At 39.4% G+C, this 27,923-nt stretch overlaps 1 protein-coding gene across 2 annotated transcripts in view; it reads right to left on the bottom strand.

Moving 5' to 3' along the window:
- Positions 1 to 1,463: 1,463 nt before the first annotated feature.
- Positions 1,464 to 27,923, bottom strand: part of LOC124399035 (cadherin-4-like) — a 356,413-nt gene continuing 329,953 nt past the window's right edge. For both annotated transcript variants that reach the window (XM_046869681.1, XM_046869682.1), the window contains 8 exons: positions 25,914 to 26,099; positions 24,266 to 24,519; positions 17,171 to 17,313; positions 10,008 to 10,241; positions 9,249 to 9,482; positions 4,520 to 4,659; positions 3,898 to 4,062; positions 1,464 to 2,102 (listed from right to left, as the gene is read on the bottom strand). In XM_046869681.1, the coding sequence (XP_046725637.1) occupies positions 1,899 to 2,102; positions 3,898 to 4,062; positions 4,520 to 4,659; positions 9,249 to 9,482; positions 10,008 to 10,241; positions 17,171 to 17,313; positions 24,266 to 24,519; positions 25,914 to 26,099 (1,560 nt within the window). In that variant the 3' untranslated portion in view covers positions 1,464 to 1,898. The remainder of the gene's footprint in view (positions 2,103 to 3,897; positions 4,063 to 4,519; positions 4,660 to 9,248; positions 9,483 to 10,007; positions 10,242 to 17,170; positions 17,314 to 24,265; positions 24,520 to 25,913; positions 26,100 to 27,923) is intronic.

The following is a 27,923-nucleotide window of genomic DNA, read 5'->3' as shown; positions in this document are numbered from 1 at the left end:
CAAGAAACTAAATTCTAAGATTCACAATTTGCTACTTCCTGTATATCTTGAATGGCGGATGTCTCATCTAATGAGTGGTAAGTATTTTATTTACAAACTATACCTACCTTTTCCCGGTTTCTCTGAATTGACATTGTGTTTTTGGAGATGTTAATTTGTTTTCGGATTTTTTATTTTATTTTATTTTTTTTTTGTTCATTTGTTTTCTAATTTGTTATTTTGTTTTTTAAGATTTGTTATTTTGTTTTCTGATTTGTTATTTTGTTTTCTGATTTGTTTATTTGTTTTTGAATTTGTTATTTTGTTTTCTAATTTGTTATTTTGTTTTTAAGATTTGTTATTTTGTTTTCTGATGTTATTTTGTTTTCTGATTTGTTATTTTGTTTTCTGATTTGTTCATTTGTTTTTTGGATTTGTTATTTTGTTTTCTAATTTGTTATTTTGTTTTTTAATATTTGTTATTTAGTTTTCTAATTTGTTAATTTACTTTTGGATTTGTTCATTTGTTTTCTAAATTTTCTTTTGTTTTCTGATTTGTTCATTTGTTTTGCACGTCTCGGCCACCATAGTATTTACCCTTAATACACATGAGGAAAAATGTTTTCGAAACACATGAAAATGGAGAAACTAAATCAGAGCTATTCTGATCTGCCATTCTGACTTTCTGTATGGACAAGAGGCCTAAAAAAATTTATACCCATTGACAGGGCTACATTAAAGAGCAAACACTAAAACTAAAGAAAACTTTCCTGCCTTGTCTATAATTTTCTTCCATATCCAATTTCTTGTTTCGACCTGTGCCAAAAGGAGGAACCTTAGAAGAACTTTAAAAGAACCGTACACAGCGTTCGCATGCTGCTTTCTAAATAGGACAGTCTGTATCTCAGAGGCAACATGCTGCCTGTAAATGTTGCCTACCCAGACAGCCTCCTCCGGGGTAGCGATCATTTTGAAATCATGCTAAAAGTCTAATGGTGTATCCTTCAAAATGTTATTGGTATTACTAAATTTGGACTTGATGGTTAAACCTCATGGTTTGCTAGTGATAATGTGTCTCCAGAACTGTCCCCTCACTAATATGTGAAACTGTGCAGTTTATCTTGTCAAAAAGTAAAAATCTCATGTACTGTGTCTTATCCGTTGATGCAAACCTGACACACATGATTGAATATACGTAGCGTAAGCTTCCTGTCACGGAACTACTCGCCAAAAGCCTCGATTTTCCTGCAGGTGAATTATGAGGAACTTGAATATGGCCAGTCAGCTGTAGGTGTGTGTTGATGTCAGGTGTAGGTCTGGACAGAAGACCAATCCTGAGAAAAATCCAAGAACTACGCACCACTAAAGGCACTTCTTAAAAAACGACGAAAAAACGACGACGACGACGACAACGACGACAGTGCTCCTCTTCTCGATAGAATTCAAGTTCAGAGAAAAGAAAGAAGAATGGCTTGTTCAGACCATTTTTTTCAGAGTAGAATGCCTACCTTGTCTTTATTATTTAAATTTTTTTTTTACTCTTTTCTCTTTTTTATGCGCTGTCTCAATATTAGCAGGAGGATTTCACCCTGCAGATGGTTGCATCAACCATGTTGCAGGATTCTTCAAAGAAATAATGAGCACAAAGCGTAAATACAGCTGGACTACTTAACAGAAAAAAAAATCAGAAAACAAGAAACTGATAAAAAATATAATTAAAGGAAAAAAAAAGCAGGTCCACTATTATCGCTGTCTCTCCCTGTACAAGTCTCTCTGGAGTTGGCCAAGTGATTGGTAGGTGGGTGTGTTTATCATAGAGAGAGAGAGAGAGAGAGAGAGAGAGAGAGGCCCATGATTGGTCGTCGCCGCAGGTTCAGGTGACGTGGGAGGAGCCTTTTGAGGGACAGCCCCGTTCCTTTCTAGTCGTCTCCACCCCCATACATGTCGGCGAGTTTTTTGAAACGTGGCCCCCAGTCGTTGAGGTAGTCGTAGTCTTGCTCTCCGCTGCTGGAGGTGTTGAGGGAGCTGACCGACCCGGCGGTGGATCCGCTGCCCTCGTAATCAAATACCAACAGCGAATCGTAGGGTGGAGCCGTCGGGTCGTTATCCGCCGCTCTCAGACCCTGCAGGGAAACGACAGGAATAGTTAAAATATCAGCAGCATTCACCCCTGCAACCATTATATGAGGTGGTAGCAACAAGTTTTGACACTAATGGTGCAATTGGTGCTGTTCTGACCATGTGCATCACGGACAGCGAGTTATAACAAAGAGCAAACGTGAAATTCTGTGTGAAACTGGCCAAATCTGCCACAGAGACGTTTGACATGACATAAGTTTGACACACGTGAAAACAATCAACCCCCCGAAAATGTCGTCATGAGAACAATCCACCTGACTTCTGGACTTCACCCTCTTCCCGAAGATTCCTCCATTGTGGCGACTTCCAGGACACGTTCCAGAAGTAGCAGGAACACTGGGGGCGCTGTATTACTGTGCATGGAGACTATTTATGATTAAACTCTTGATGTCACCTAAATGAGGATGGGTTCCCCTTTTGAGTCTGGTTCTTCTCAAGGTTTCTTCCTCATAACATCTAAGGGAGTTTTTCCTAGCCACAGTCGCCACGGCTTTCTCATCAGGGATAAATGAACACCATTCACCTTGACTGTTGATTTCTGTAAAGCTTCTTTGAGACAATGTATGTTGTGAAAAGCACTATAGAAATAAACTTGACTTGACTATTTTAAATTTGAAGGTGTGTAAACGTAGATAAATAAAGTACTTTCTTGTAAACAGAGCGAGTTTTTAAACTTTTTTCTACAGCGCTTTTCACGATGGACATTGCAAAAAGCAGCTGGGGCAACTGTGGCAAGGAAAAACTCCCTTAAACAGTATGAGGAACAAAGCCTGAGAGGAACCAGACTGAAAAAGGGGAACCCATCCTCATCTGGGTGACATCAAGAGTGTGATTGTACATTGAAGCGATTTTTCTTAGCAATTGATTGATTGAAAAAAAATTATCATTGTTTCCTGACAAAAGAAACAGTTGTTTGGCCGATAAAATGGCTGTGAAATCAAATTCGACTGTATCAGGTCCAATCTACAGTATGGTACAGTCATACAGATAAAAAAGTAAGGGGTCCCGAGGCAAAAATGTCATTTGCGATCCTTGAATTTGATTATTAGCAACGATTTATAAACCTCTCAAAACTGAAACTGGTAAATGATGGTATGTGCTCTGGTAGAAGCCATAAATCAGTCTGAAATCATTTCTTCCCGGGGAGGATATATATATCACCCACAATATTAAAGTAAAAATGTCTTTATAAGCATGAAAATCAAGCTTCGATGTGGAAGTCTCCAAGGCAAAGGACCATGACAGTGACATTACAGTGTAACTTGTTAAACCCCTAGAGTGAAGATTTTTAGAACTTTCTTATGAATTATCCGGGCTACAATGTTGGCGTATAAAAAAATCAGACTATAATGATATAAAACTGTACAGCACTGGGTTTTGTAAAGCAAAGCTGATAATCAGGGTTGAGTGATTTATGAACATTCTGAAAAACACTTTAGGAACAGCACAAAACAATACCAACAAAGGGCAGGTACTGAAACAAGTGCCCCTAAGTGCCAGATAAGGACAAAATGACACCTTTTAACTCAGCCTTTGTATCATTCTTTTACATGGCTTTTACAGGCTTTTACATGTATAGTGTTTGGCAGACACGTTTATCCAGTGCAAAATATCAGTTACACATCAGTTGCAGTTATACAAAATCATATACTTTAACCCCTACGCTTCAACCTCCCCTATGAGTTTCTATATTAGCAAGTTTCATCCAATCTTTGAAATATTTAATGTAATATAAAACTAAACAGGCAGAAATTCAGCCCCAGATTTCAGCCATTGTACCTCATTGATGAAATCTCCAATGTCCCCAGGGTGGGGTACCATGGGCCGAAGGGGGTACTGAGACTCAGGCACAACAGGCCTTTCATCCACCCGTCGCACACCTTGGGATTTTCCCATGATGTGCTCCAGAGAGTCGGGTTGCTGCAGCTGGCTCAGGTCATAGTCCTGCAGATTAGACCACATATATGCTAAAGACAAACCTACACAACGCTGACAAGATTGTACCATATTCATAATAAAAGCATGCACAAAAGCTAGTACAGTCACATTAGCCAACAACTTTAATTAAGACACAATGACTGTGCAGCAAGAACATCTGCAGCTAATATTCGATTTGGATTAGCTTTTTTGCTCAGGCCATGTGGCCTGGTTGTATTGGCTTTATTTGGCAATATACCTTATGTGAAGCGGGTGAGGATTTTTAATCGCCTCAAAATAAACTGGCAATTTTTGAGCAAGGTTAATCATCAAAAACTTAGCTACCCAGTCTGGTTTAGGTCATGAGATAAACAAGAAGCACCAGTGTATTTTGCTTCTCATGGGCTGATAAAATGGAACCGAATACACAAGATGAAAAATCCGCTTCAGAACCACTGTTGTCTAGAATCAGAGCTCCAGTCACCTGGTCCTCCTCGCCACCCCCTTCCTCGTCATATTTGAGGATGTTGTCTCTGACGTCATCCTCGGGGTCAATCAGCAGCTGTTTGGTCTGCCGCTCCTTCTCTTTCCTCTTCATCCATACTACAAATAGCAAAACCATGCCTACAGTGCAGAAATCACAAATAAATGAACAGACATCGTAGATGATGTTTACAAAGCAGCTTCATCGAAATTCTGATTGTAGATTTTACATCCCTAATGGAAGAGCCAGAGTGACAATAGTAAAGAAGACCCCCTTGAGATGACATGAAGAAGAAACCATCGGCGAAACCAGACTCAAAAGGGGAGGTATCAGTTGCATTTAGATTTACATTCGGCAGCTAAATTCATCCTGAGCAACTTGCAAAAGTGCTTTGAAGTCTCTACCATATGTACATTGTGGTACTGTTTCCTCGATCCCCGGTCAGGGAACCAACCCCAGCCATTAGGGTTGCACAAGCCTTAGTGCCGGTCCCAAGCCCGGATAAATGGGGAGGGTTGCGTTAGAAAGGGCATCCAGCGTAAAAACATGTGCCGAATCAAACATGCGGATGATTCCGCTGTGGCGACCCCTAATGGGAGAGTTTTTTTTTTTTTATAGAAGTTCCCAAATGTCTGTTGGGAACCAAATTTAGTTACAAGAGACAATTTTAAGACGTGCTAATTTGAGTACTTCTGAAAAAGGTATGTCTTTAGCCATTGATTGAGGATGTGACTCAGATGTTTGGAAATCATCTGGAAGATTGTTCCACCACCCAGATGATGAAACAGAAGAGTTTTCCTTGTACCCTGTTTTCCTCAGACCCTGAGACATGGTGGGACCACTTGAGTAGTGGTAGAGGTTAAGACATACACTGCAAGAACTCCTCATCTGGACTTACAATCTAATTTCTAGCAATAAAAAAATCTTATTGATCGTATTTTAAGCATAAAATACAATTAGAGAAGCAGATTGTATAAGACCCTGTTTTAAGATTATTCATCTTTTTTTCTTACTTACTTAAGTTTAAAGGTAGTTATTTTACCAACAATCAGCTGTAATAACTGGTTTTATGGTTGCCCAGTTACAAATGCTTAATAACCACACTTAGGACTTGTTCATTAGTATTATTTATTCCAAATGCTTGTTTTATGTCAATGCCAACACATTTATTTACAACCTAATAACACATTATAAGAGTCTGCAGTATTAAGTCACCACATTTGTTTCAAACATAATCCATTATTGTTATTATTTTTTGGTACTTTGTTCTTTACACAAAGTATTTATTGCTTTTTACTTTAAGTTTGAATTCAGTTTTGAGAAGCAGCAAGTCCTTCTTTTTTTCTTTAAAATGGTACTATTTTAAATGTTTGCTATGTTCTACTGTGAATAGAACATGGGTTTATGAGATTTTCAAATCATTGCATTTTTTTATTCACATTTTACACAATGTCCCAATTTATTTTGGAATCGGGGTTGTGAATTTCATCTATAACCTGGGGTGTTGATTTTATATCGTGGTGTCTATCGGATTTTAAATGGAAAAAATGGCGGTGTTAAATGGAGAATGCTGGTGATTAATGGCATTCAAAGGAATTCTGAAGCTTAATGCTAAATGCTGGCATTTACTATTTTGTTTATAGATAATATACGTATTTGAAGAATAACGGTCTTCTGTAAATGTTGGCATTTATAGCAAATGTTGGTGTTTGCTGATGAGTGTTATTGTGTTTTCGAGAATATGGAAATGGTGCTCCATTGGGTTTTGTGAAGGATATTGATGTTCCGTTTATGAACATTTTGTGGTATTTTATGGAGGATATTAGTGTCAAATGGGATTTTAAAGTTAGGATTTAATGGTAAGATGTGTATGTTAGTGTTTGATATACTGATATTTGATGGAGAATGCTGATGCTATATGACGGTGTCTGATGTACAATAATTGAATAAATGGTTGAGGTAAATGTTGGTGTTTGATAGGAGGAGGTGGCATTTCAGTGGTGTAGGCATTAGGCTCAGAAGGTCACAAGTTCAAATACCAGAGCACCACCAATCTTTGGGGACCTTAAGCAAGGCCCTTAACCCTCACCGGCTAAACTGTACTATAAGTAACTCTGGATAAGGACGTCTGCCAAATGGCCTTAATTAGTTAGAGTTAGTGGTGATTGTTGATTGGAGAATGCTGATCATTAATGAAAAGTGATCATTCGCCATTATCCTAATTTGTGCAGCACAGCTCCAGTATCATGAACATATTACGAAATATCCTACGCAACTCTGAGCTTCGGTCCTGTGTATTATTCGCACAAAAAATCCACTCTCACGCAGAAATATCCTCGCCTTGGAGAGGAACGTGATGTTCCAGCCAGTGCTAGGTAAATGTTTTATTGATATGTCCAGATGAGCAGCTCTCCAATGTATAGGGAAAGGAAGTCTCTTATCTTTTCACCACCAAAAAAATTCAGTATTGCATGCCTTGGGCCAAAGAAAGTCTGGCCTTGTGTTTGTTTGGAGCAGCAGAGTTTTAACCTCAGGGTGAAAAAACAACCTGTAAGTTTGCGAGTGAAGTTCAGCTATGGTTAGTTATACCATGAACTGGAGTGCACAAAGAATACAGGAAATTCAGTGTTATAGTATGTGTCTTATTAAAAACAATAAGAGATAAAGGAATAATGGCTTCTCCAGGTTGTATTTCATGCCAGGATGTGCTGATCTACTATTTAGCCTCAGGCACTTTGGGTACAGAGTGAATTTTCTGAAGAAAGAAGATTTACACTTTGTAATTCATTTTTTTGGGGGGGTCAAAGCTATTGAATTCAAAAATCCTCTCAAAACAGTTGGCTGTAAAAGTGGTTTTGTACTAGGAATGTAACTGAATATGAATACATTATTCAGATCCAGCACCTCTCTAAAAGGCTCGGGGCTCGTGTGTATGTGTGTGTATGTGTGTGTGTGTGTGTGTGTGTGTGTGTGTGTGTGTGTGTGTGTGTGAGTGTGTGTTTATTTTTTTAATCAGAATGCTTTCCCATAAAGGTTCGCATGGCATCTGCTGGAAATGCAAGGTGTGTATTAGAACTGGGATCCTGTGGGTTAGTCTTTATTGGTGCCAACACCATCAGACAACACAAAAAGTCATACGAGTGGGAGGTTTTTTGTTTCTTCACCCTGAAGAGTGTTCAGTTAGGAAGATTGTGATTGTGTGGTAGTAACTGGAAGGGGTTGATATGACACACAAAGGACAAAGACTTTCTCATTAACGTTTAATTGCCGTGTAATGCAATGTTATGGTTTTTACTTGTTTATGCTGGGTAACTGCCTGGTCAGGGCCGTGTTGGTTTAGAAGTAGGCTATTAGATTGGCTGTATTTTTGAAAAAAGTATAAGCAAATAGAATATCTGTTTGAGGAGTAATTAAAAAAAACTACACACTACGGCTAAAGGCTAATGACTGTAGTCCTACAGCAATCCAGATACATTTGTAAAAGGCATTTTTGTCTAAAAAAACTTTCCGTGTCCACACTATCGATTTCCCAAAAGATGAGCAAAACGTGAAATGCTTCGACCTGCATCATTTCCAGCTGCATTTACTTTCCGGCTCTTTTGAAACGTCACCGCAATGACAAAGAAAATGCATCATCGTTTTCAAAAACCTACATATTTTATAGTCCACCCAAACAGCTTTTTCAAATCTATCCACTTTGGAAAGCTCAAATTTTAAAAAACATTTTGATGGACAAAAAAAAGTGTTGATAGAAGTTCAAAATTGAGAGATTATTAGTATAAACAAGGCCTTAGTGTTTTTCAGGCATTTCCGGGTTACTACCAGTGGTTTACACCAGAGGTCCCCAACCACTGGATCGGAACTCAATACCAGGCCATGGAAGAGTTTCTTCTGGGTCGCATGGGAAAAACTGGGAACATGTCTAAAGGTACTTTACAAACCGTACATGAGGCACAATTTGATATACTATGTACCCAAAATGCTGTATGTACCCACAATTTCCCACCATCCTGCACCGGGGGTTCGTGACAATTTTCAGTGTTTCAGGGACATTGTTATAAAGTTAAAGTTAAAAAATAGCCCAAACACACTTTAGATTAAAATCCAGACTGAAGTGTTTTTAAGTACAGATACAGTATTGGCACAAGTAAAGTAAAGTATTTAGGGCCAATCTTAAATTTATTCTGTTATAATGAGGCATTGATTTTATGCAGCATACTTTACACTTAGTCATTATTTCTAGTCAGATAATTAAAACAGCGTTCGATGGAACACAGAAGAATAATCTAACATTTTTTATTTTGACACGTCTAGTCATTGACTAGATCGTTGTGAAGCTCCAACACTGCTACAGTAGGCTGTACCACAATGCATCACAAAGCAGCGCATTCAAGATAGATGAGATGCTTGCACTGTGTGAGTCAGTTTCATGAATCATATAAGAAAGGTGAGACCATCAGTGGAGTCAAAAGCCGTCAGTACAGAGTCAAAATTGGGTTTGATTGGGCTCATGATAGAGACTGTGACCAGGGAAATCATTCGCACTGGATTCTGGCTATGCATAAGCAAAAACTTCAAACTTGACTATAACCGTAACATGGTATAGAAGTGCCATTATTCTAGCTACAACAATCTCTGTGTAAATAAATGATATTAAATTCTATACATTTTCTAAAATGTCTTTTAACCAATATCACCTGAATCAGAAACATTTTTTAGAGTTACTCACTAAGAAGGATGATGATGCAGATCAGGATGGCGATGATGGCGCCGGTGCCCAAGCCCGCCGCTGCTACTGCACCGAGGGCAGTGCAGTCACCGTGTTCGTCACACGGACACACCTTCACCTTAATGACTGAGCGATTGGAGAGCGGAGGGTTTCCCGAATCCGATACAGAAATAGGAACTTCATACACACCCGACTCCAAGAACTGGATCCTCAGGCTCAGACGAGCATAGTCTCCTACAGACGGGATGAAATTCCAAATTAATTTAGAGTTGGGATTAGAGGATTAGAGTACAAATAAGGAGTTTATGGGTGATTAACAGAGTTAAGTACAAAACTAAAACAACTGCATAAAACTGTATAAAGTTGTAAATTCCTATCATATTTTATACTTTTTCTGCCAAAATAGTTGTGTGACCCGTCGATCATTAAAAGCATCAGGTTTAGGTGCTCAGGTTTAGGGCTTGGGTTTGAGGATTGGGTTTGGTTAAGATTAGTTTTAAATTTTCAGGAATTGGCGATTATTTGAGGTTTTAGTTAGTCTTGAGTTTGGAATTTGTAGGACTTGAATTTGTTTTTTTACTTGTCACATATACTTTACAGTGCAGTGAATTTCATTCATGTGGTTGAATCCACAACTATACAATCAAATAACTCAAAACCTTAACCGCTTCTTTACTTCTGTTCTCAAAAGTATTCGCTTCAAGATTAAGCATTAGAGATTTGGCACAGAATTTTCCAGAAGGTCCGAGCATGTCTCACCGCTGATTCGAGAAACAGTCCAGTTGCGGCGAATGATGGAGGGATAAAGAGGCAACTCGAAGACAAAGGGACCGACATTGGGATCGGTGTCGGCATCCACTGCTGTGATGTTGACCGAGTTCATGTGGGATCTTTCGCAGATCTGAGCATCGTGAGGGACGAGTGATGGAGCGTTATCGTTCACATCTATGAGAAATATCTGCAGCGTTCCTGTGCTACTGGCAGAAGGAGAGCCTGAGAAATGGAAAAAACAAAAAATAATAAGAAAGGACTCAGAACTGTGAGAGCATGAAAATAAAAGATGAGAGAGCTGTACATTATAGTAATAATAATAACAATGAAGTCCCATGTTGCTTTCATAAGATCACTAGCATGTCGAGATCAGGGTTAGACAGAAGAGTTCATCACAAGACTAATCACATCACTGAGGATACACACACACACACACACACATACACACGCAGGAATGTATCTACTAGAGGATAGACTAGTCTAGAGAAAATGAGAATAACGGAGGTGTCAACTGCCTACATGTTTTATTTAATGAGTGTGTTTAAAATATATGGACGAAAGCTTGTGGAGACCAGACCAGAAGATTCATATGTTATTTTTGAACATCCGACTTCACAATTAGTCACAATTTATGATTATAAAAAACTCCACCCTTCTTAGAAGACGTTCCACTAGATTTTGTAAAGATTTGTGGAGATTCATTCAGCCACAAGGCTGTTAGTAACGTTAGGTAGTGATGTAGGTGAGGAGGTTCTTGGGGTGCAGTCAACGTTCACATTCATCTCAAAAGAGTTTTATACTGTAGGTCAATAGCAGGAGATCGTCCTCTCCAACCCATGCAAAGTAGGTCTTCATGGGGTATTGTCATGCTGGAGCAGGTTTGGGTCTCCTAGTTCAGGTAAATTTTCATGCTAGAGCATCCAAAGACGTCCAAAACAATTGTGTGCCTCTGACTTTTTGTGGAAGAACCAAATATGGTTGAAAAAGTCTGGTGTCTCAATACTTTTGTCAATATAGTGTCCATATAATGTTCTACTAGATACCAAACTACAGACAAGCACCAAATTCAACATACAGAATTCATCCCCCAGCCCCATAATTCACATTATGCTCATCAGCTTTAGCCATTATTACCATTATTGATGCTGATAATAAGAGGATCTAGAAACCTCTAGCAAAAAAACATACATTTTAGACAATTAAAGACTCTCATTAAGGTTCCCTGGTGGTCTAGTGGTTAGGATGATCCCCCGGTCAGGGGATTGAACCCCAGCCATTAGGGTTGCACTAGCCAGTGCACTCTCAGTGCCGGTCCCAAGCTCGGATAAATGGGGAGGGTTGTGTTAGGAAGGGCATCCAGCGTAAAAACGTGACAAATCAAACATGCGGATGATCCGCTGTGGCGCCCCCTAATGGGAGAAGCCGAAAGAAAGTTTTAAAGACTCTCCTAAGCATATCAGCAACTTCACATTTTGTGCCTCTTTTGCTTCGGTTTGGGACTTACAGTACCATCAGTTCCCTTAGTGGTCAATTTAAACAGGAGGAAGGATACTGGGTTTCATTTATCATTTGCTGTATGTGTTTAAAAATGTATGTATTTTGGCCAGGAAGTTTCTCAGGGGTAGATAACAGAGAAAAACCACTGACACTGCCAGTCTGGGTGGAAGTAAAATCCCTGGCTGGTACCTATGAATAGCAGAATTTCCCCAGCAACCCATAGAAAGCTAATGCTGTCCAAATAGCGTGTTAAAACAGATTTGTTGAATGCCAGGTGAGTAAAGCTTGCAGTTATTACGCCTACTCAGGAGGCAGATTTTATAAGTTGCTGGGGTAATCAAATCATTTACAGGTGCTGCTTGGCCATTTATGTTGTATTCAGATTGGCAGGCGAGTTTTTCTTTCCCGCTACACTAAAGACTGTATATGGAAACTGTATATTAACATTTTGACCTCTGGTGCTTATGTTGTTGGGAAGGTATGTGTTAAATCTTCAATTTGCTTATTAACCCAATGTTTTAAAGATCCACCCAAAAACCCTGAGTGAGGAAAAGTAAAAGAAAATGGGAAAGTCAAGTTCGGTAGCTTTACTTCTCCGAGTGCGCCCATGAGACATTTCCCACCCCGAAACACCTCCTGTTCTTTGATGAACTAATCGTTTTAGTCCCGCTTCCCAGTCTTGAAAAACGGCAAATAAAATCAATTACTTTCGTGCTGCTCAGTATTCAGGAGAGTGAGACCTCTGGTGGTCGGGATCGACCCCCAGGGCGGACTCACACCATCCATACGGGGTTGTGTTGTGCAGTTTGTTTTCCAGAAAACTCAGCAAAAGTTGGATTCTAAGGTGTAAACACTTTAGGAACAGGAGAGGAAGTTGAGAAGACAGAAGGATGGAATAAAAAAACAAGAGAAATGGAGAGACAGCAAGGTGAGAAGAGTCTGTGTGTGGGTGTAGCAGTTGTTTCTGTGTCAGAGTGTCCAGTGAGGCTGCTATTATCGGCTGCCAGTGTGGAATTAACCAAACCCTTTTAGACATCTGTCTCCATTAGTGGACACACACACTCACACACACAGACACACAGTTGATAATGCTAAAATCTGGCCTTCTGACTGAGACTGAGATCTCGAAAATTGGGCAGGAGAAATTGAAGAGACAAAACTGGAGCGTGGGCAAAGCTGGAAGTGGAGACACACAAACACACACTATTATTGTCTTAGGTTGCTCTCACATATGTAGCTTTCACACATACTTTGTTTGCTAAAGTCTTGCTGAAGGTGCCTGAATCAACCCAAGAGCGACTCAAGAACTGCAGAAAGGGAACCAAACTCACCCTACAGTATGCAGTTTACAAGGACATACCAACTGTAGATGCCTGCAATGAATACAATAGACTCTGAATAATAATAATGATCACAATTTTTTAGATACAGTATTTACAGTAAAACAGACTCTGTGTTCTTTATGTTCTGTTGTATTTAATGTCACTTATTCAGGGATTTACTGCGATCACCCGTCACCCAAATGTACACACTGAAACTGTCAATCATTGAATTTCAAAGTAATTTTTTTTTTTTTACCTACGTTCCGGTTCAAACAAACTTCAAACTTTAAAGCAAAAGAACTCACACGATCGATTACGTTTTGATTCAGATTTAGCAAGCGGAACGTTCAGGGCAGGGGTCACCAACCTTTTTGAAACTGAGAGCTCCTTCTTGGGTACCGATTAATGTGAAGGGCTACCAGTTTGATACACACTTCTGAAATGTTCATCTATAGCTTGTCATCTTTATTTTAATATTGTCATTTTCAAATTCAAACCAATGCAAGTGTGCTTTAAAAGAAGAATAGCAAAAAAATAAGATGCAGCTCACTGGTAAGTGGCGCTATGGTGAGCTATTTTTAGAAAAGGCCTGCGGGCGACTCCTGTGGTCCTTGTGGGCGACCCTGGTTTAGGGCATTTCCACGTTAATATGTTTTCGTTTCAAAGCACATTTTTTTCTCAGTTTTTGCCTTCCGAAAACGATTGAAAACAATAGTGTGGACGTGGAGTGTTTTTATATATATATATATATATATATATATATATATATATATATATATATATATATATATAAATTGCAAGAGCTGACTTTATTTGATCAGAAACCTATAGAACACACATTGCTCCAGCTTCTCTCACCCTCCTGACTGTGACTTTTACTCTTTTGCCGTCTCTGCACCGCGAGTGAATTTCAGGATTTTCCTCCTGCGGCATTCGCAGGAGGAGGAGTGTGTCATTTCTGTTCCCACCACAGCGTGTGAGCTTGAGGCTGAATTTTGCATTTCTGATGGAGATGAGAAAGCAGGGAAGAAACGAATGGATTGGTTACACACTAGCGTCGACTGTCGCTCCATCTCCCTGTGTACTAACGCTGTAGCAATGCATTGGTGGTCCATTAAAATCAGTTAACATTACAATTACTTTTTATAATGAGATTCTAGGTGAAAATTGTATTTACACTGTCTTGTGCTGTCTGTTTGCACTCGGTTGCACACGATGCACTTTATGTGGCGAGAACACTCACTTTAGTCCTTAACTCTGTGTTCTGTTATGTCGCTCTATGTTGGGTGATGTAGCACCAAGATTCTGGAGAAACATCTTATTTGACTGTGTACTGCGTCAGCTATATATGGTTGAAATGACAATTAAAAAGGTTCTTGACTTGATTTGAAATTCTGCTCTGCTCCATTTGAATATCATCTGTTCCAGTACAACACCTGTGTAACCGATTTCCTAGTGGCTTTCACCTCCAATGTCACTGTAAATGTTTGGACTGTACTTGCCATTATGCAGCATTCCTGTAACCACTCGGACTGCAGTTTGTTTCTTAATGCCAACTGTACCCAATATGACTGTTGCCCCTGCCATCATTGGCACTGTAACCAATGTGTGTCATATAATATAATATAGACAAATGCAATTCCAATATAAAAACGGTTTATTAATATAATCAGGCAGGCAGGTCCAAATCGGCACGCACAAGAAACAAGAAACAGGCAACGGTTAGGCAATTAGCAAACAATGCATCTACAGCTCAGCGAAAACGCGAACGAAAACGAGATTAAGGAAAACAAAGAAAAAAAACAGGAAACAAAAGCTGTTATGAGCAGAGGATATACAACAAACAATACTTCCGAAAGTGACAACGAAAACACAGTTGTGTTTAATACAATTGTATTCAATCTAACTGTAGTTCTTGCCCCTAATACCACTTAAATCCAATCTGACTGTACGTCCTGGTACAATACAACTGATTTCATTTTAACTGTAGTTCTTGTCCCTAATACCACTGAATCCAATCTGAATATAGTTTATGCTCTAATACCATTAAATCCAATCTGTAACCCAAATGTAGTTTCTGCTTCAATACCGCTAAATCCAATGTGACCGTAGTTTTTGCTGATATTACAACCGAATCTACCCTGACTGTAGTTCCTGCATTAATACCACTGTATCCAATCTAACTGCAGTTCTTGCCCCAATAGCACCAATTTCAATCTGACTGTAGTTCCTGCCCCTATTACCACTAAATCCAATCTGAATGTAGTTATTGGTCCAATACAATGAATCAAATCTGACTGTAGTTCCCAGTTTTAATAGCTCAGAATCCAAACTGCCTGTAGTTTATACCCCTAATACCACTGAATCCAATCTGACTATACTTTTTACCACTAAAATTACTGAATCCAATCTGACTATAGGTTTTACCACTAAAACCACTAAATCCATTCTGACTATAGTTTTTACGCCTAATACCAATGAATCCAATCTGAATGTACTTCTTAGTCCAATACAGTGAATCAAATCTGACTGTAGTTCCTAGTTTTATTAGTTAAGAATACAAACTGTCTGTAGTTTTTACCCCAAAACCACTGAATCCAATCTGACTAAAGTTCCTGTTCTAATACCACCAAATCCAATCTAACCATAGTTCATAGTTTTAATAGCTCTAAATCCAATCTGCCAAGAGTTTTTTTTACCACTAATACCAATGAATCCAATCTGATTGTAGTTTCTGCATAGCACTGTACCCAATTTGAGCTCATCCACAATGACCTTAAAACTAGTCAGACTGTAGACTCCCCCTAATGCATGCCTAAACAATGAGGAACGAATCAGATATTAGTTTCCTCCACCAATACCACTGTAAACAATTAGACTGTAGTTTGCCCCCCAGATGGCACTATGACTCATCAGACCTATGAGTTTTCACCCCCAGTGCTATTGTTTACAGCCAGATTCCCTGAAGCGTATTTATTATTATTATTTTCTGCATTTCAATCCATATAATATTCAGTTCTCAATTGATTTGCTTGTTTTAAATGTCTTACCCAGTCATCTTTATAAACCCTGTTTATCTAAAAGTGTAGAAACCAAATACCCCGATATAATCAGAAAAATCTGTGACAAAGTCATTATTTAAAAAAGAGAGAGAGAACGAAATGATAAACAGAAGGTAAAGTATCTACTGGTTGCAGCAATGCCTTTAATCCCTGTTTCCACTCCTCTGCTAAAAAAAACGAAAAAGAAGAAGAAAAAGAAGGAGAAGAAGAGTGAGGGAACGTAAAGCACATCACGGGAGCTAGCCATGTCAGTCATGGATGAAAAGCAGCTCTGAGTTCGAGTAAACACTGAGCTGGACGAGTCTGATAACACACAGGGGGGATGAGCTTGTGTGTGTGTGTGTGTGTGTGTGTGTGTGTGTGTGTGTGTGTGTGTGTGTGTGTGTGTGTGAAAGAGTGAGAGAGAGTTAGCTGTGATTGGGGTTTTGCTTGGCTAAGCGTGGGTTTGTTTGGGAAAGAAAAACAACCACAGAAAGACTTATTATGCAGAGAGAGAGAGAGAGAGAGAGAGAGAGAGAGAGAGAGAGAGAGAGAACCCTGACTCCATCCCTGTGCAAATGGCAAGCATGAAAAGTGAACGGAGAGCATCATTAATGTACGGTTTTTCTTCCAAGACTCTCTGGGAAAGGGTTTGTACAGATTTAAAACTTAATCTTAATTGACTGAGAGTTAAACGAACTTGGACAGAGAGATGTACAGGGAATTGGACAGACAGACAAATGCACTTAGGGACAGAGAGACACATAGACAGACAGGCAGAGAGAAGGATAGACAAAAAGACGAGAGCAGGAAGGCAGCCAGATAGATATATAGAAGTAAAGTCTGAAAAAATTGTCAGATGGACAAAGAGATAGACAAATAAAGAGACAGACATAGTGACAGACAGAGAGACGGGAATGGCAGACAGACCGATTTAAAGATGTAAAGTCAGAAAAAATTGACATACTGACACACAGATATTATAAAGAAAAAGAAAGACATAAAGACAAATTGGTAGACAGAGAGATGGACGAAGACAGGAAGATATAAAAGTGGGAATGGCAGACAGACATAAAGTTAGAAAATTGGAAAAAATGGACAGATAAACATACTGACAGATATACAAAAAAAAGAGACAGACAAAGAGACAGATAGAAAGACAAAAAAGATGGACAAAGACAGGAAGATATAAAGGTGGGAAGGCAGGCAGACATTAAAAATGGAAAGTGGGATGGACAACCTGGTGGGAACCTGGAGGTCAGGAGGATGTTTTGCTACTCAGAAAGCTCACCGGTGTCAGCAGCGAGGAACGTGGCCTCGTAGATGTTCTTCTTGACGTAGACAGATTCTCGGTCCAGCACAGCCACTGTGGTGATCTGACCATTTGACGAGTTGATGGACAGCCAGTTCGCAGGATCCGAAAGCTTTAAATATCTGCAAAATACAAATACAAACACAGATAATAGCGGTGTTAAGATTCACCAGAAAATCAACATCTGGTTTGATTTTATCTTTTTTTGTTGCACTACGAAGACCTGTTTGTGAAAGAGCAATGCGTTAGAAATCAGAAGGGACTTGGGTAAATTGATGCTTACAGTTGTGACAGGATCAGAACAATCCTAACTTTACAACGGGCTAAGCAGGGTACGCTTTATATGACTTTTCATGCAGCGTTTTAATTAACATCCCAAAGCAGCACTTAAAGCAGATTCCATAAAACCCCCTACACGACGCGTTAGCGTCAATAACAGCCTTCAGCGATTCCGCGATTTCCAGCCGGCGAGATTTTTTGCATATTAAACAGCAAGAATGACGACCAGATTAATGGCGGCCCAACAACCGATCTTAATCTCCGTCGCTCCTTTGAAGCACCACTTGTGTTAATTAATTTGCAGCTGTGCACAAGATTTGCGGCGACTGCTATAAAAAAAAAAAAGAAACCGACAGCCAGAGATAAGGAAAGCGCTGGCACTCGGGTCATGTTTAGAAGGCACTCGGTGACAGGATCGCTGATGAGCTGTTAGCGAAGGACATTATTTTGGCTGCAGTGTCACTTTTGGGACATGGAACTAGCCAAAGGTAAAAATGTGTATATGTGTGTGTGTGTGGACAGGACAGCCGTGTGAACATTAGAAAGCTTGGACAGCAGTGCCGAAGAGCTAATTAGAGTGCATTTTGAGGAGAAAGTCACATACAGCATCGGAAAGCATGTCCGGAGTTAATTGTCAGGATGAAGAGTGTATGGACACAATCCACTTCGTCCTGCATCGAGCTGTGATGAAGATTTTAAAGATTGTGTTGAAAAAGTAGACATGGGAGGCTAAAGCAAGCTGACAGCTCATTACCAGTGGTATATATATGTGTGTATATATATATATATATATATATATATATATATATATATATATATATATATATATAAAATCACATCACATATATACAAACAAAAATCACATGGTTCCACATCAAACAATATGTTTGATGTTTTTTTTTATTTATTATGTTTAAATTAATTTAAACTACACATTTGAACCTAATTGTAAATAAACAAGTACATTGCGGTGGTGAACAATAAGAAGGTCGTTTTACTTTGTTACTGTACATTTTTTTTAAGGATCTCTAATTGAGTTTTTTAAATCATTATTCATTTTCGAGTATTTTTCTTTAAATTTTGGATTCTGGAGACCTCAACTTTTTATCTGAATGTGTAATATCTTACTTTTTACTAAACCACATTTTAGAAAAAACACAGAGTTCCTTATTAATGTGCAGTGAAAACGTAAAGAATGTTAAATGAGAAGCTGAAGCGAGTGCAAAAGTGTGTGTGTGTGGAGTAAAAGTACCTTCGCTGTGTGTTTGTATCTACAGAAAACTCTTTCCTTATTAAGGTCTGATGTGCAAGAGGATGGAACACTGAACTCCATCCATTATTCACATAGAGTTCTCATACAGTACATTTCTACTTCGACTTTCCACACTGGTTCGGAAGTGAGAACTTTTAGTAATTGTTACTGGAGTAGAAATGGAAAAGGAGGAGCTTTACATTAATTGCGGTGGTATTTAAACAGGGGATTAGTACTTCATCAGTCACAGGGTTTCTACACGAGATCAAAGGCAAAAGGTTTGAGAAGGTTTTTCTCCAGAGTGCTTACAGCCTTGTAGAAGTACAGGCTTGAATTTAGTGAAATTGAGAAGAAACTTGTAGATATGAAGTCTGGTGAGTTTATTTAGGAGATGATGATCACGACTCCTCCAAGTCAGTATATTTTCTGAATTCGAAAAGCTGATTGGACCTCCAGAGGTATCCCAGAGGTACCCCAACTGTAATTCACCACGTTGCTATATATTCGCCTGGACATAACAGTACACTATATGTACAAAACTATTGGGACACCTGAACTTTCCTGCCATATGTAGTTTTTCTCTAAACTGTTACCACAAAGCTGGAGACACACAACTGTATCGAATGTATTTGGACAATTTGCGTTCACTTGAACTTGGAAACCCAAACCTGTTCCAGCATGGCAATGTGCACAAAGTGAGTAGCCTGCTATAGAGCTCTGATCTCATCCCTGCTCAACATTTTTGGGATGAATTGTGAATGCGGACTGCACCCCTGACCTCCTCACCTCCCCTACATCAGTATCTGACTTTACTGAAACCACTGTTTCTGATTAACGGTTTCTCATCCACGCCTTGGGTTGTTCCATGAAATTCTGGAGTTCTACTTTTGCTTCTGATCATCATCACTGTACCCCGCAACATCTTATCATCTGCTATAAAATCAGCATTCATCTGCTATAAATTGACATTCGGTGCAACCCAGATGAGGATGAGGTTCCCTCTTGAGTCTGGTTCCTCTCAAGGTTTCTTCCTTATGCCATCTCGGGAAGTTTTTCCTTCACCACAGTCGCCACTGGCTCGCTCATCAGGGACAAACTTACTTATAAAGAACATATTCACTTTTAATCACCACATTATCTGAGTAAAGCTGCTTTAAGACAATGTTCATTGTTAAAAGCGCAATACAAATAAAAATGAATTAAATTGAATTAACACAAATGTCCGCAAGCACACTCCAAAATGTAGTGGAATATTTTCCTAAAAGAGTGGAGGAAATTATAAGAGCAAATTGGGACCAAATGTGGAATTCGATGCTCAAAAAACACACCATATAACAGCCTTTACAACTTGTCTTCGCCTTGGTCCATCATCCTGCATGTCTTCCAATGACCATGTGACTGATGGATAAGCATTCGTCTGAGTCTGGCTCGTGACTGTTATAAATATGTCTCCCTTGTGCACAAATTTTATTGCACGCTTGTCCATTGTCAGCAGTCATGTGCAAAATGTTTGGGAAAAAAAATGCACACAGTTAGCAAACGATGTCTGGCTGCAGTATCCTGTTTCCAACTAACTTTATGACCTATTCTGCAATTTGAACCACCAAGTTGCCTGGTACATACTGCATATACCAAGTTTTAAGTTTCCTGCATCCAATAAAGGGCCTTATTTGGCCCTGAAAAATGCCTGAAGTTCCCAAGTAATCACTTCCTGAACACCATTTTTCCTCCTGTGTCAGCTTCTTCGCTAACAAGCAGCACGACGGCAGTGTTGTTCGGTGACACAGGTGCTCCTTATGTCATTGTTTTGTCATTTTTCATACAATATGACACTTTGTTGCTTTGGTGACCACATAACCGGAGACATACAATGGATGGTCATTATTGAGGAAGACCAGTGTGACTTAAATTGGGTGATTTGATTAACAACATAGTATATAACTATGATATAAGTCATGATTGGTCTATATTTATAGGCAGAAATACTGATAGAACACTAGAATAACACAAATAAGCTACTTAGAAACACTACAGGCAGATGTGATAATGCTTGTCAGGGCAATATTGAGTTTTTTTCTTTTTACTTTTTTAAAACTTTTAGACATTTCCTGTTTTACACCGTACGCAGTAATACAAATATCCAAACTCAAGTCAATGTTCATTATGGACTACTACTTTCAACTGAAATCAGACTGGTTTTCAGTTCAATTTGATTTGTATAGCACCTTTAACAAAGTAGCTTTACATAAAAAATAACTAGTATAATATAAATTTAACATTCCTAAACTCATTACTCTAAGTTCATTCCTTAAGAGAGACCCAGAGGTGATGGTGTTGAAGGAAAAACCTCCCTGAGATGAAGGAACCCTTGAGGAACTAGACTCAAAGGGTTTACCCTAAATATCTGTTCATATGTTTATATATACAGTAGGTTTCCTCTTCATTGGGACGATGCGGAGAGGATTGGAAATGAGTTTATTCGAGGGACAGCAGGATGTTTTGTGGACAAAGTGAGAGAATCCTAATTGAGATGGTTTGGACATGTGCAGAGGAGGAACATGGGGTATATCGGTAAGAGAATGCTGAGGATGGAGCCACCAGGAAGGAGGAGGTTTATGGATGTGGTGAGGGAAGACATGTAGGTAGTTGGTTTGAAAGAGGCAAATGTAGAGGACAGGGGGGGTATGGAGACGGATGATCTTCTGTGGCGACCCCTAATGGGAGCACCCAAAAGAAGAAGAAGATATATAGGTTTCCTCATTGTTAAAGATATAATGGACTTTTGTGCCCTACTGTAGAACCCAACCACTGTAACAAGCTGTTTATATAAAAAACAATCTCCAGTGTTCTTGGAACCATGTAATTCTCATGTATTTTTAGGCTGTCCATGTGGAGCCAGCAGACTGGTGAGTGGTTTTCAATTGATATGAACTCCACAAAGAAAAAGAACAAAAATGTAGATCCAGAAAGGTTTTGGTAGCCTTGTTAGGGTTGTGCTATTTTCTTTAACTTATCTCTAATCATTTTTTGGACTTGTTTCCATATATTTTTGATGGTTCAAAAAAGGTTAACCATCTCCAAGAACCAGTATCTTTAGACGGGGATTCAATTACTCTTTATGGAAAAAGGTTGGTGCACACCTCACCATCTCCTGATCCTGTATTCCCCGTTTTCTTGTTAGAATAAGCTCTTCTTTTTCACAGAGGCTTTCCACAAGGTTTTTCGAAGTGTAAATGTGGGGATTAGTGCTTATTCAGCAAGTGAGATCAGGCACTAATGCTGGTTAAGAAGGCTGAGCTTAAAGTTCATCCTAAATTTTTTCAGTAAGGTTGAGAAGGTCAGGGCTCTGTGCAGGACATCCAAGATCAACTACCACAATCTTAATAGAATTAAAAAAATAGTGGATTTTTTTTAATACCCATAGATAGGTTGGGTCGTATTTCCTGATAACAGATTAATCAACCAATTTTGAAATGTTTTAATTGGCTTCTGGATAAAAAGGCAACAGCTAAACAGTACTGAACTTTATTACAAAAAGTAAAAAGCTGTACTGGATCATAAAAATTGACTAAATGAAATATTTTGATATCAATTATTAAATATAATAATGTAATTAATATTTAAAAATGTAAAGTGCACTACACGCACAATGTGCTCTCCGTGCAGCGCACAAACTCAATGGCACATGGCATCAGTGATTTGCCACTAGAGGCCGCTCTCGTAATGACACCGGACTTTTTCAGCTACTCTAAAAACAAACGCGAGCCGGAAAAACTATCGTTATGGATTTTTGCCAATAACTGATAGTTTCAGCGAATAACTATCGTTGCCGATTGATTGCCAAAACCGGTGAATTTGTGTACCTCTAAACTGAAACAGATTAATGATGTCTTCATGGACTTTCTTTGTGCACAGAAACATCGTGCTGGAAAAGTGCTTGGGATTTTAAATTCTGGCAAATGGAAAATGATAATGTTACAGTATACAGAGACATTCTATACAATTGTCTGCTTCTATAGATTGATGGGCAGGTGTCCACATACTTTTGGTGAAGGGGTGTGTGTTAATTTAGAAGGAATGGGAAACTGTTCAAATGGTGTTAATTTTATATCACACATATTTTGGAAAAATTATGTCTGAAAAAAAGGAAATGATTTCAGTGGACTTTTCAGTCCTATCGAAGTATTTTTGTCAGTCTTCGGAGTGAAGCAAAAATCTTAACGCTAACATCAAGAACATCATGTCTTCTCATCATATTTCAACGGGTTTGTGATTTGCTTTCAACTCCTCCCTAAAAAAAATACTAATTTCTTGTCTGCCCTTCTTTTTAGAGGCAATGAGAGGATTGTTTATATATATATTTATATATTTACATATGTTTGTGTCAAGTTTGAAAAGCAAGTTGCCATAAAGTTCTCGTCCAGATGGCTGCAGAAAACTGGAGGAAACTATTATTTTAGAGATATGCAAATAAGAAAGTCAGAGAGAGAGAGAGAGAGAGAGAGAGAGGCCAGCTGGTGATTGCAGCATCTTCCTAAATTATGATGTACACCCAATTTACTCTCATTAGTAGGCAAATTAACTGGTAAATTTGTTTAGACCAGATCTTCCTTGGAGAGAAGAGGGAAAGCCAGAAGAGAAATGAGCACGAGCCGAGAAAAGAGGGAGGGCAGGGAGTGGACACTGAGCTAAAGTGTACAGAAGGGAAAAAGGGACGCAGCCTTGTATTTCAGTGAACACACTGAAATCTGTGCCATGTGCAAAATTAAATTGCTTTTCTATCACACACACACACACACACACACACACACGGTTGAGGTATTGACTCAGGCTGTCATCAGCTTCACATTGATTGGCCTTTTATGAGCAAATATAACAGCGTTTAAAGTAAGACGACACCAAACAGCGGCTCGTCAAGGGTTTGGCCGCGATGACTGCAAAAAAAAAGATTTCTCGAAAAATAAACTTCAGCTTTAACCCCTGCTATGGATTCCAATAATGAAAATCGGAAAATAGTGACGTTTGGTAAGATGTCCTTATGCAGAGCGACTTTTATTTGTCTAATTCATGCAGCTAAGCAGCTATAGGTATACGGGGCCTTGCTCAGGGGCCCAGCTTAAACAATGAGCTACGACCTCCCCTATGCTCTGTCAATCTTTGGAGACAGGAAAATATATGGCAATTGGCACATTCATATTCAGAGCGAAGTATTGCTGAGCAAGTAAGGGTTAAGGGCCTTGCTCAAGGGCCCAGCTTGTTGTGGTCCAATTCCTTCACTAATAAGCTATGACCTTCTCTGTGCTCTGTTTATCGTTGGAAACAGGATTCACTTTTAGATATACAGCATTTTGGCAACGACTTACTACTGAGCAGATGAGGCTGAGGGCCTTGCTCAAGGGCCCAGCAGTTGCAGCTTGGTGGTACTGGGATTTGAACCTGCGACCTTTTCAGTCAAAAAGGCCAATGCAGATTGTCCTAACACTGAGCTACCGCAGCCTTCCTGCACATCCTAGCTAGCATCTGTGAACACTTCAGTACCTTACCGAATGCTCTGCTGCATGAAGGTGTCAGGGTCTCGGGCGGTGAGCGTAGTGATGATGGTGCCAGCAGGGACGCCCTCCTCAAAACGCACCATTTTGGGGTTTTCAGGGAAAATGGGCGCCTCGTTGACGTCCCTCACAGAGACCGTGACCCCGGCGGTGTACTGCAGGGACGACTGGATCCCGTCAGCCAGCGGAGCCTGATTGTTGACGACTACCGTCAACATGAACGCTCGATTCATCTCAAAGTCCACCGGCTAGGAAGAGAGACAGAATGGGAGATGAGAGACAAACAATTTTCACAGTTTTCTCCAAAACAAAACAGTATTATCCACATTTCCATAGGAAAACAGTGTTCATTTAACATGGCACCATTACGTTATCCTCACAACATTTGTCAGATGCCTTTATCCAGAGCGGCTTACAACAAAGCATTCGAGGATTAAGGGCCTTGCTCAAGGGCCCAGCAGTGGCAGCTTGGTGGTGCTGCGATTTGGACCCGTGACCTTCCAATCCAGAGGCCAATGCCCTAACCACTAAGCTACCACCTCCCTCATGACATTATATTTACATTTACGCTATTTGGCAGGTGCAATTTTCCAGAGCAACTTATCTCATTTATGCAGTCGAGCACTTGAGGGTTAGGGGCCTTGCTCAGGGGCCCAGGAGTGGCAACATGGTGGTGCTGCTTTTTGGACTCACAACATTCTGAACCACTGAGCTACTACGTCCCATTGGGCATCGTGGTCTTACCTGTGCATGCAGCCTGAAGTCACACATGCACTGATATTTATAGTGCTGTGAAAAAGTATTTGTCCCCTTCCAAATACAGAATAAATCAATTAATCAAATCAATCAAATTTTTATATTACACAAAGGTAACCTGAGCAAATACAAAATGCAATTTGAAAAATAAGGATTTTATTAATTACTGGGGGGGAAAAAAACTGTCCAAACCTGCATGGAATTATGTGAAAAAGTAATTGCCCCCGTGCACACGTTGCTAAATCATGAATGAACTGTGATTAAGAACTTTTTTTTTTTTTTTTAAGTGAAGTTAAAGGAGTTTTATTTCACTTGCCACACCCAGGCTTGATTACTGCCAGACTTGTTGAATCAAGAAATTGCGTAAAAAGATGGAGCGAAGCACGCTAAATGATCTAGAGTAGTACAGATGGGAAACAAAGGAATTAACATTAACGTATCAATTGTGTTTTGTATTTGTATTTTCTCATACGAAGAAGGTGGGGCGGGGTACTTTTTCCACATCACTGTATGCTTTAAAAACACTGACAAAACATTTCTCACATTAAGTGCTGTCTAAGACTAAATATACAACCTAAAACTGTACACACAAACACACACACACACACACACACACACACACACACACACATACACACACACACACACACACACACAAAGTGTAATAAGCCTGATGTATCTGTGGGCAGACGCTGTACTTACTGAGCACTAATGAGAACAGCAAGGCCAATTTGAAGCTTTTGCTCTTGTTTGTTTCACACGTTTTCTTGGGAAAGGTGTTGGAGCTTTCAGGTCAGGTTTCATTTTTTTTATCATCAAATAAATCAGATCAAGAGAAAGCTGGAGTGTGGACCATGTGAAATGTGAAGTGTGTGTCTGTGTGTACCTTCACCACAGTGAGCATGCCGTCGTTGTTCTCCGGGTTTGTCCGGACGACGAAGTGGCGTCCGCTGTCTCCGCTGACGACACCGTACACAGCGTTCCAGTTGGGCGTTCGGGGCTCATCCTTGTCCATCACAGAGAGGTTCGCTATCACCACGTTCACACTGTTCTCCAGGACCTCGCCTGAGAACTACAGACGAAGTGTGTGTGTGAGAGAGAAACAGAGACAGACAGAATAATGAATTAAGACTTTTTGGAAGAAGAAGAATTGATTAAACACAAAGACACAGAGAGAGAGAGAGAGAGAGAGAGAGAGAGAGAGAGAGAGAGAGAGAGAGATTATCCGGAATGGACTGCAGAATGTATATTATATACCAATTAGGTGCAAAATGCAAATAAAGAATTCATATGAATATCTTCAGCTTCTAAAAAATTAATGCACACACATGCTTTCTGTCTCTGTCAGCGTTATAGTCCCAGACTCTCCCTGAATATTGCTAAACCTCCTTTACAGACCTGAGTCTGGACCTGGCACCAGGAGCCCATTAGGAAGAGCTACAGCCAGGATCGATCAATCGATGCGCTCGCTCGCTCGCTCGCTCGCTATCTATCTATCTATCTATCTATCTATCTATCTATCTATCTATCTATCTATCTATCTATCTATCTATCTATCTATCTATCTATCTATCTATCTATCACTCCCTCTCTCTCTCTCTCTCTTTATTAAACACACACACACAAGTGCAAACAGCTTAAAAGCCAGAGTACACAAAAGTGTGTTATATACCTGTATATTCAGGAAACTTTCTGGAACAGAGGTGCTATAGTCAGCACCAAACATTACACACACACACACACACACACACACTATGGATGGTAAGATGCAGCGTCATAAAAGTAACGATGTGATGCGTCAAAAAAATAAGGAAAAAGAAATGTGCATTAGATACAAGTTGGCATTTGTATTGGAGTGTATTGTTTTTAACACATTTGCTTTGGTAAAAAAAACTACTTATTTATATATAATTATTTATAGATGCTCTATAGTTTTATTATCTAAGGGAGTTTTTCCTTGCCACAGTCGCCACGGCTGCTCATCAGGGATAAATGCACACCGTCCACCTTGACTGTTGATTTCTGTAAAGCTGCTTTGAGACAATGTCTGTTGTGAAAAGCGCTAAAGAAATAAACTTGACTTGTCTTGACTATTTAGAAATTGGTCAATAGTTTGTGCCCAATATTTGATATGTAGATCTATTTCTGGTCGCTGAACTGTTTCTCTCGCGCCGCTGATTCTACGTGAACATGACGCATCACAACACTACGGAGACCGAGGCGTGTCCTGAGAGTCACATAGAATACAGATTAACATGGCAGAGGTAGAGCTGTAACTTCCTGCACACACAACAGAAAAAAAAAACATCTGGTTTTATTTCTTCTTTTTCTTTTTTTGCACTACAAAGGCGTATTTATGGTGAAAGGGGCCATGCGTTAGAAGTCAGGAGGGACTTTGTAAAGTAAATTGATTATTTGCTGTCCGTTGCATCGGGAGCAGCTTCATATGTATATTTAATGTATCGTATCGTTATGTTAATCTCATTTTCCACATCAGCATGTCTGTTTGAATGACCATATACTGTATACATAGCACTAATCTGGTGGCCATAAGCTTTGACCAGTTTACTTCAAAGTCCTAGTCGGGTTTGGTGAAAAATATAACACCAACATGTCCTAGCTAAGTGACAATAAAAATGACCTAAATAGAGCACTGTGGCTATTTCAGACTGAAATATTCCACTGAAAACCACCCACCACTTAATATTGTCCAAGAGGACCACTTACAGTATATTCTCCATGTAGTATCAAGTCCTCATGTTAGTTCTCACTATCCAGTGTACTGTATTGACTTACATTCTCAAGGCTCAAGATTTCTCAAGACCTATTTTCAAGATTAAAAATGTTTCTACCCAGAAGCACATTTTGTAGGACCCTTCACTATAAACCCTGTGAA

The sequence above is a fragment of the Silurus meridionalis genome, chromosome 16 (assembly GCF_014805685.1).
Source record: "Silurus meridionalis isolate SWU-2019-XX chromosome 16, ASM1480568v1, whole genome shotgun sequence".
NCBI lineage: Eukaryota > Metazoa > Chordata > Actinopteri > Siluriformes > Siluridae > Silurus > Silurus meridionalis.
Note: the sequence above shows the minus strand (reverse complement) of the source record. Positions and strands in the feature narration are given on the sequence as shown.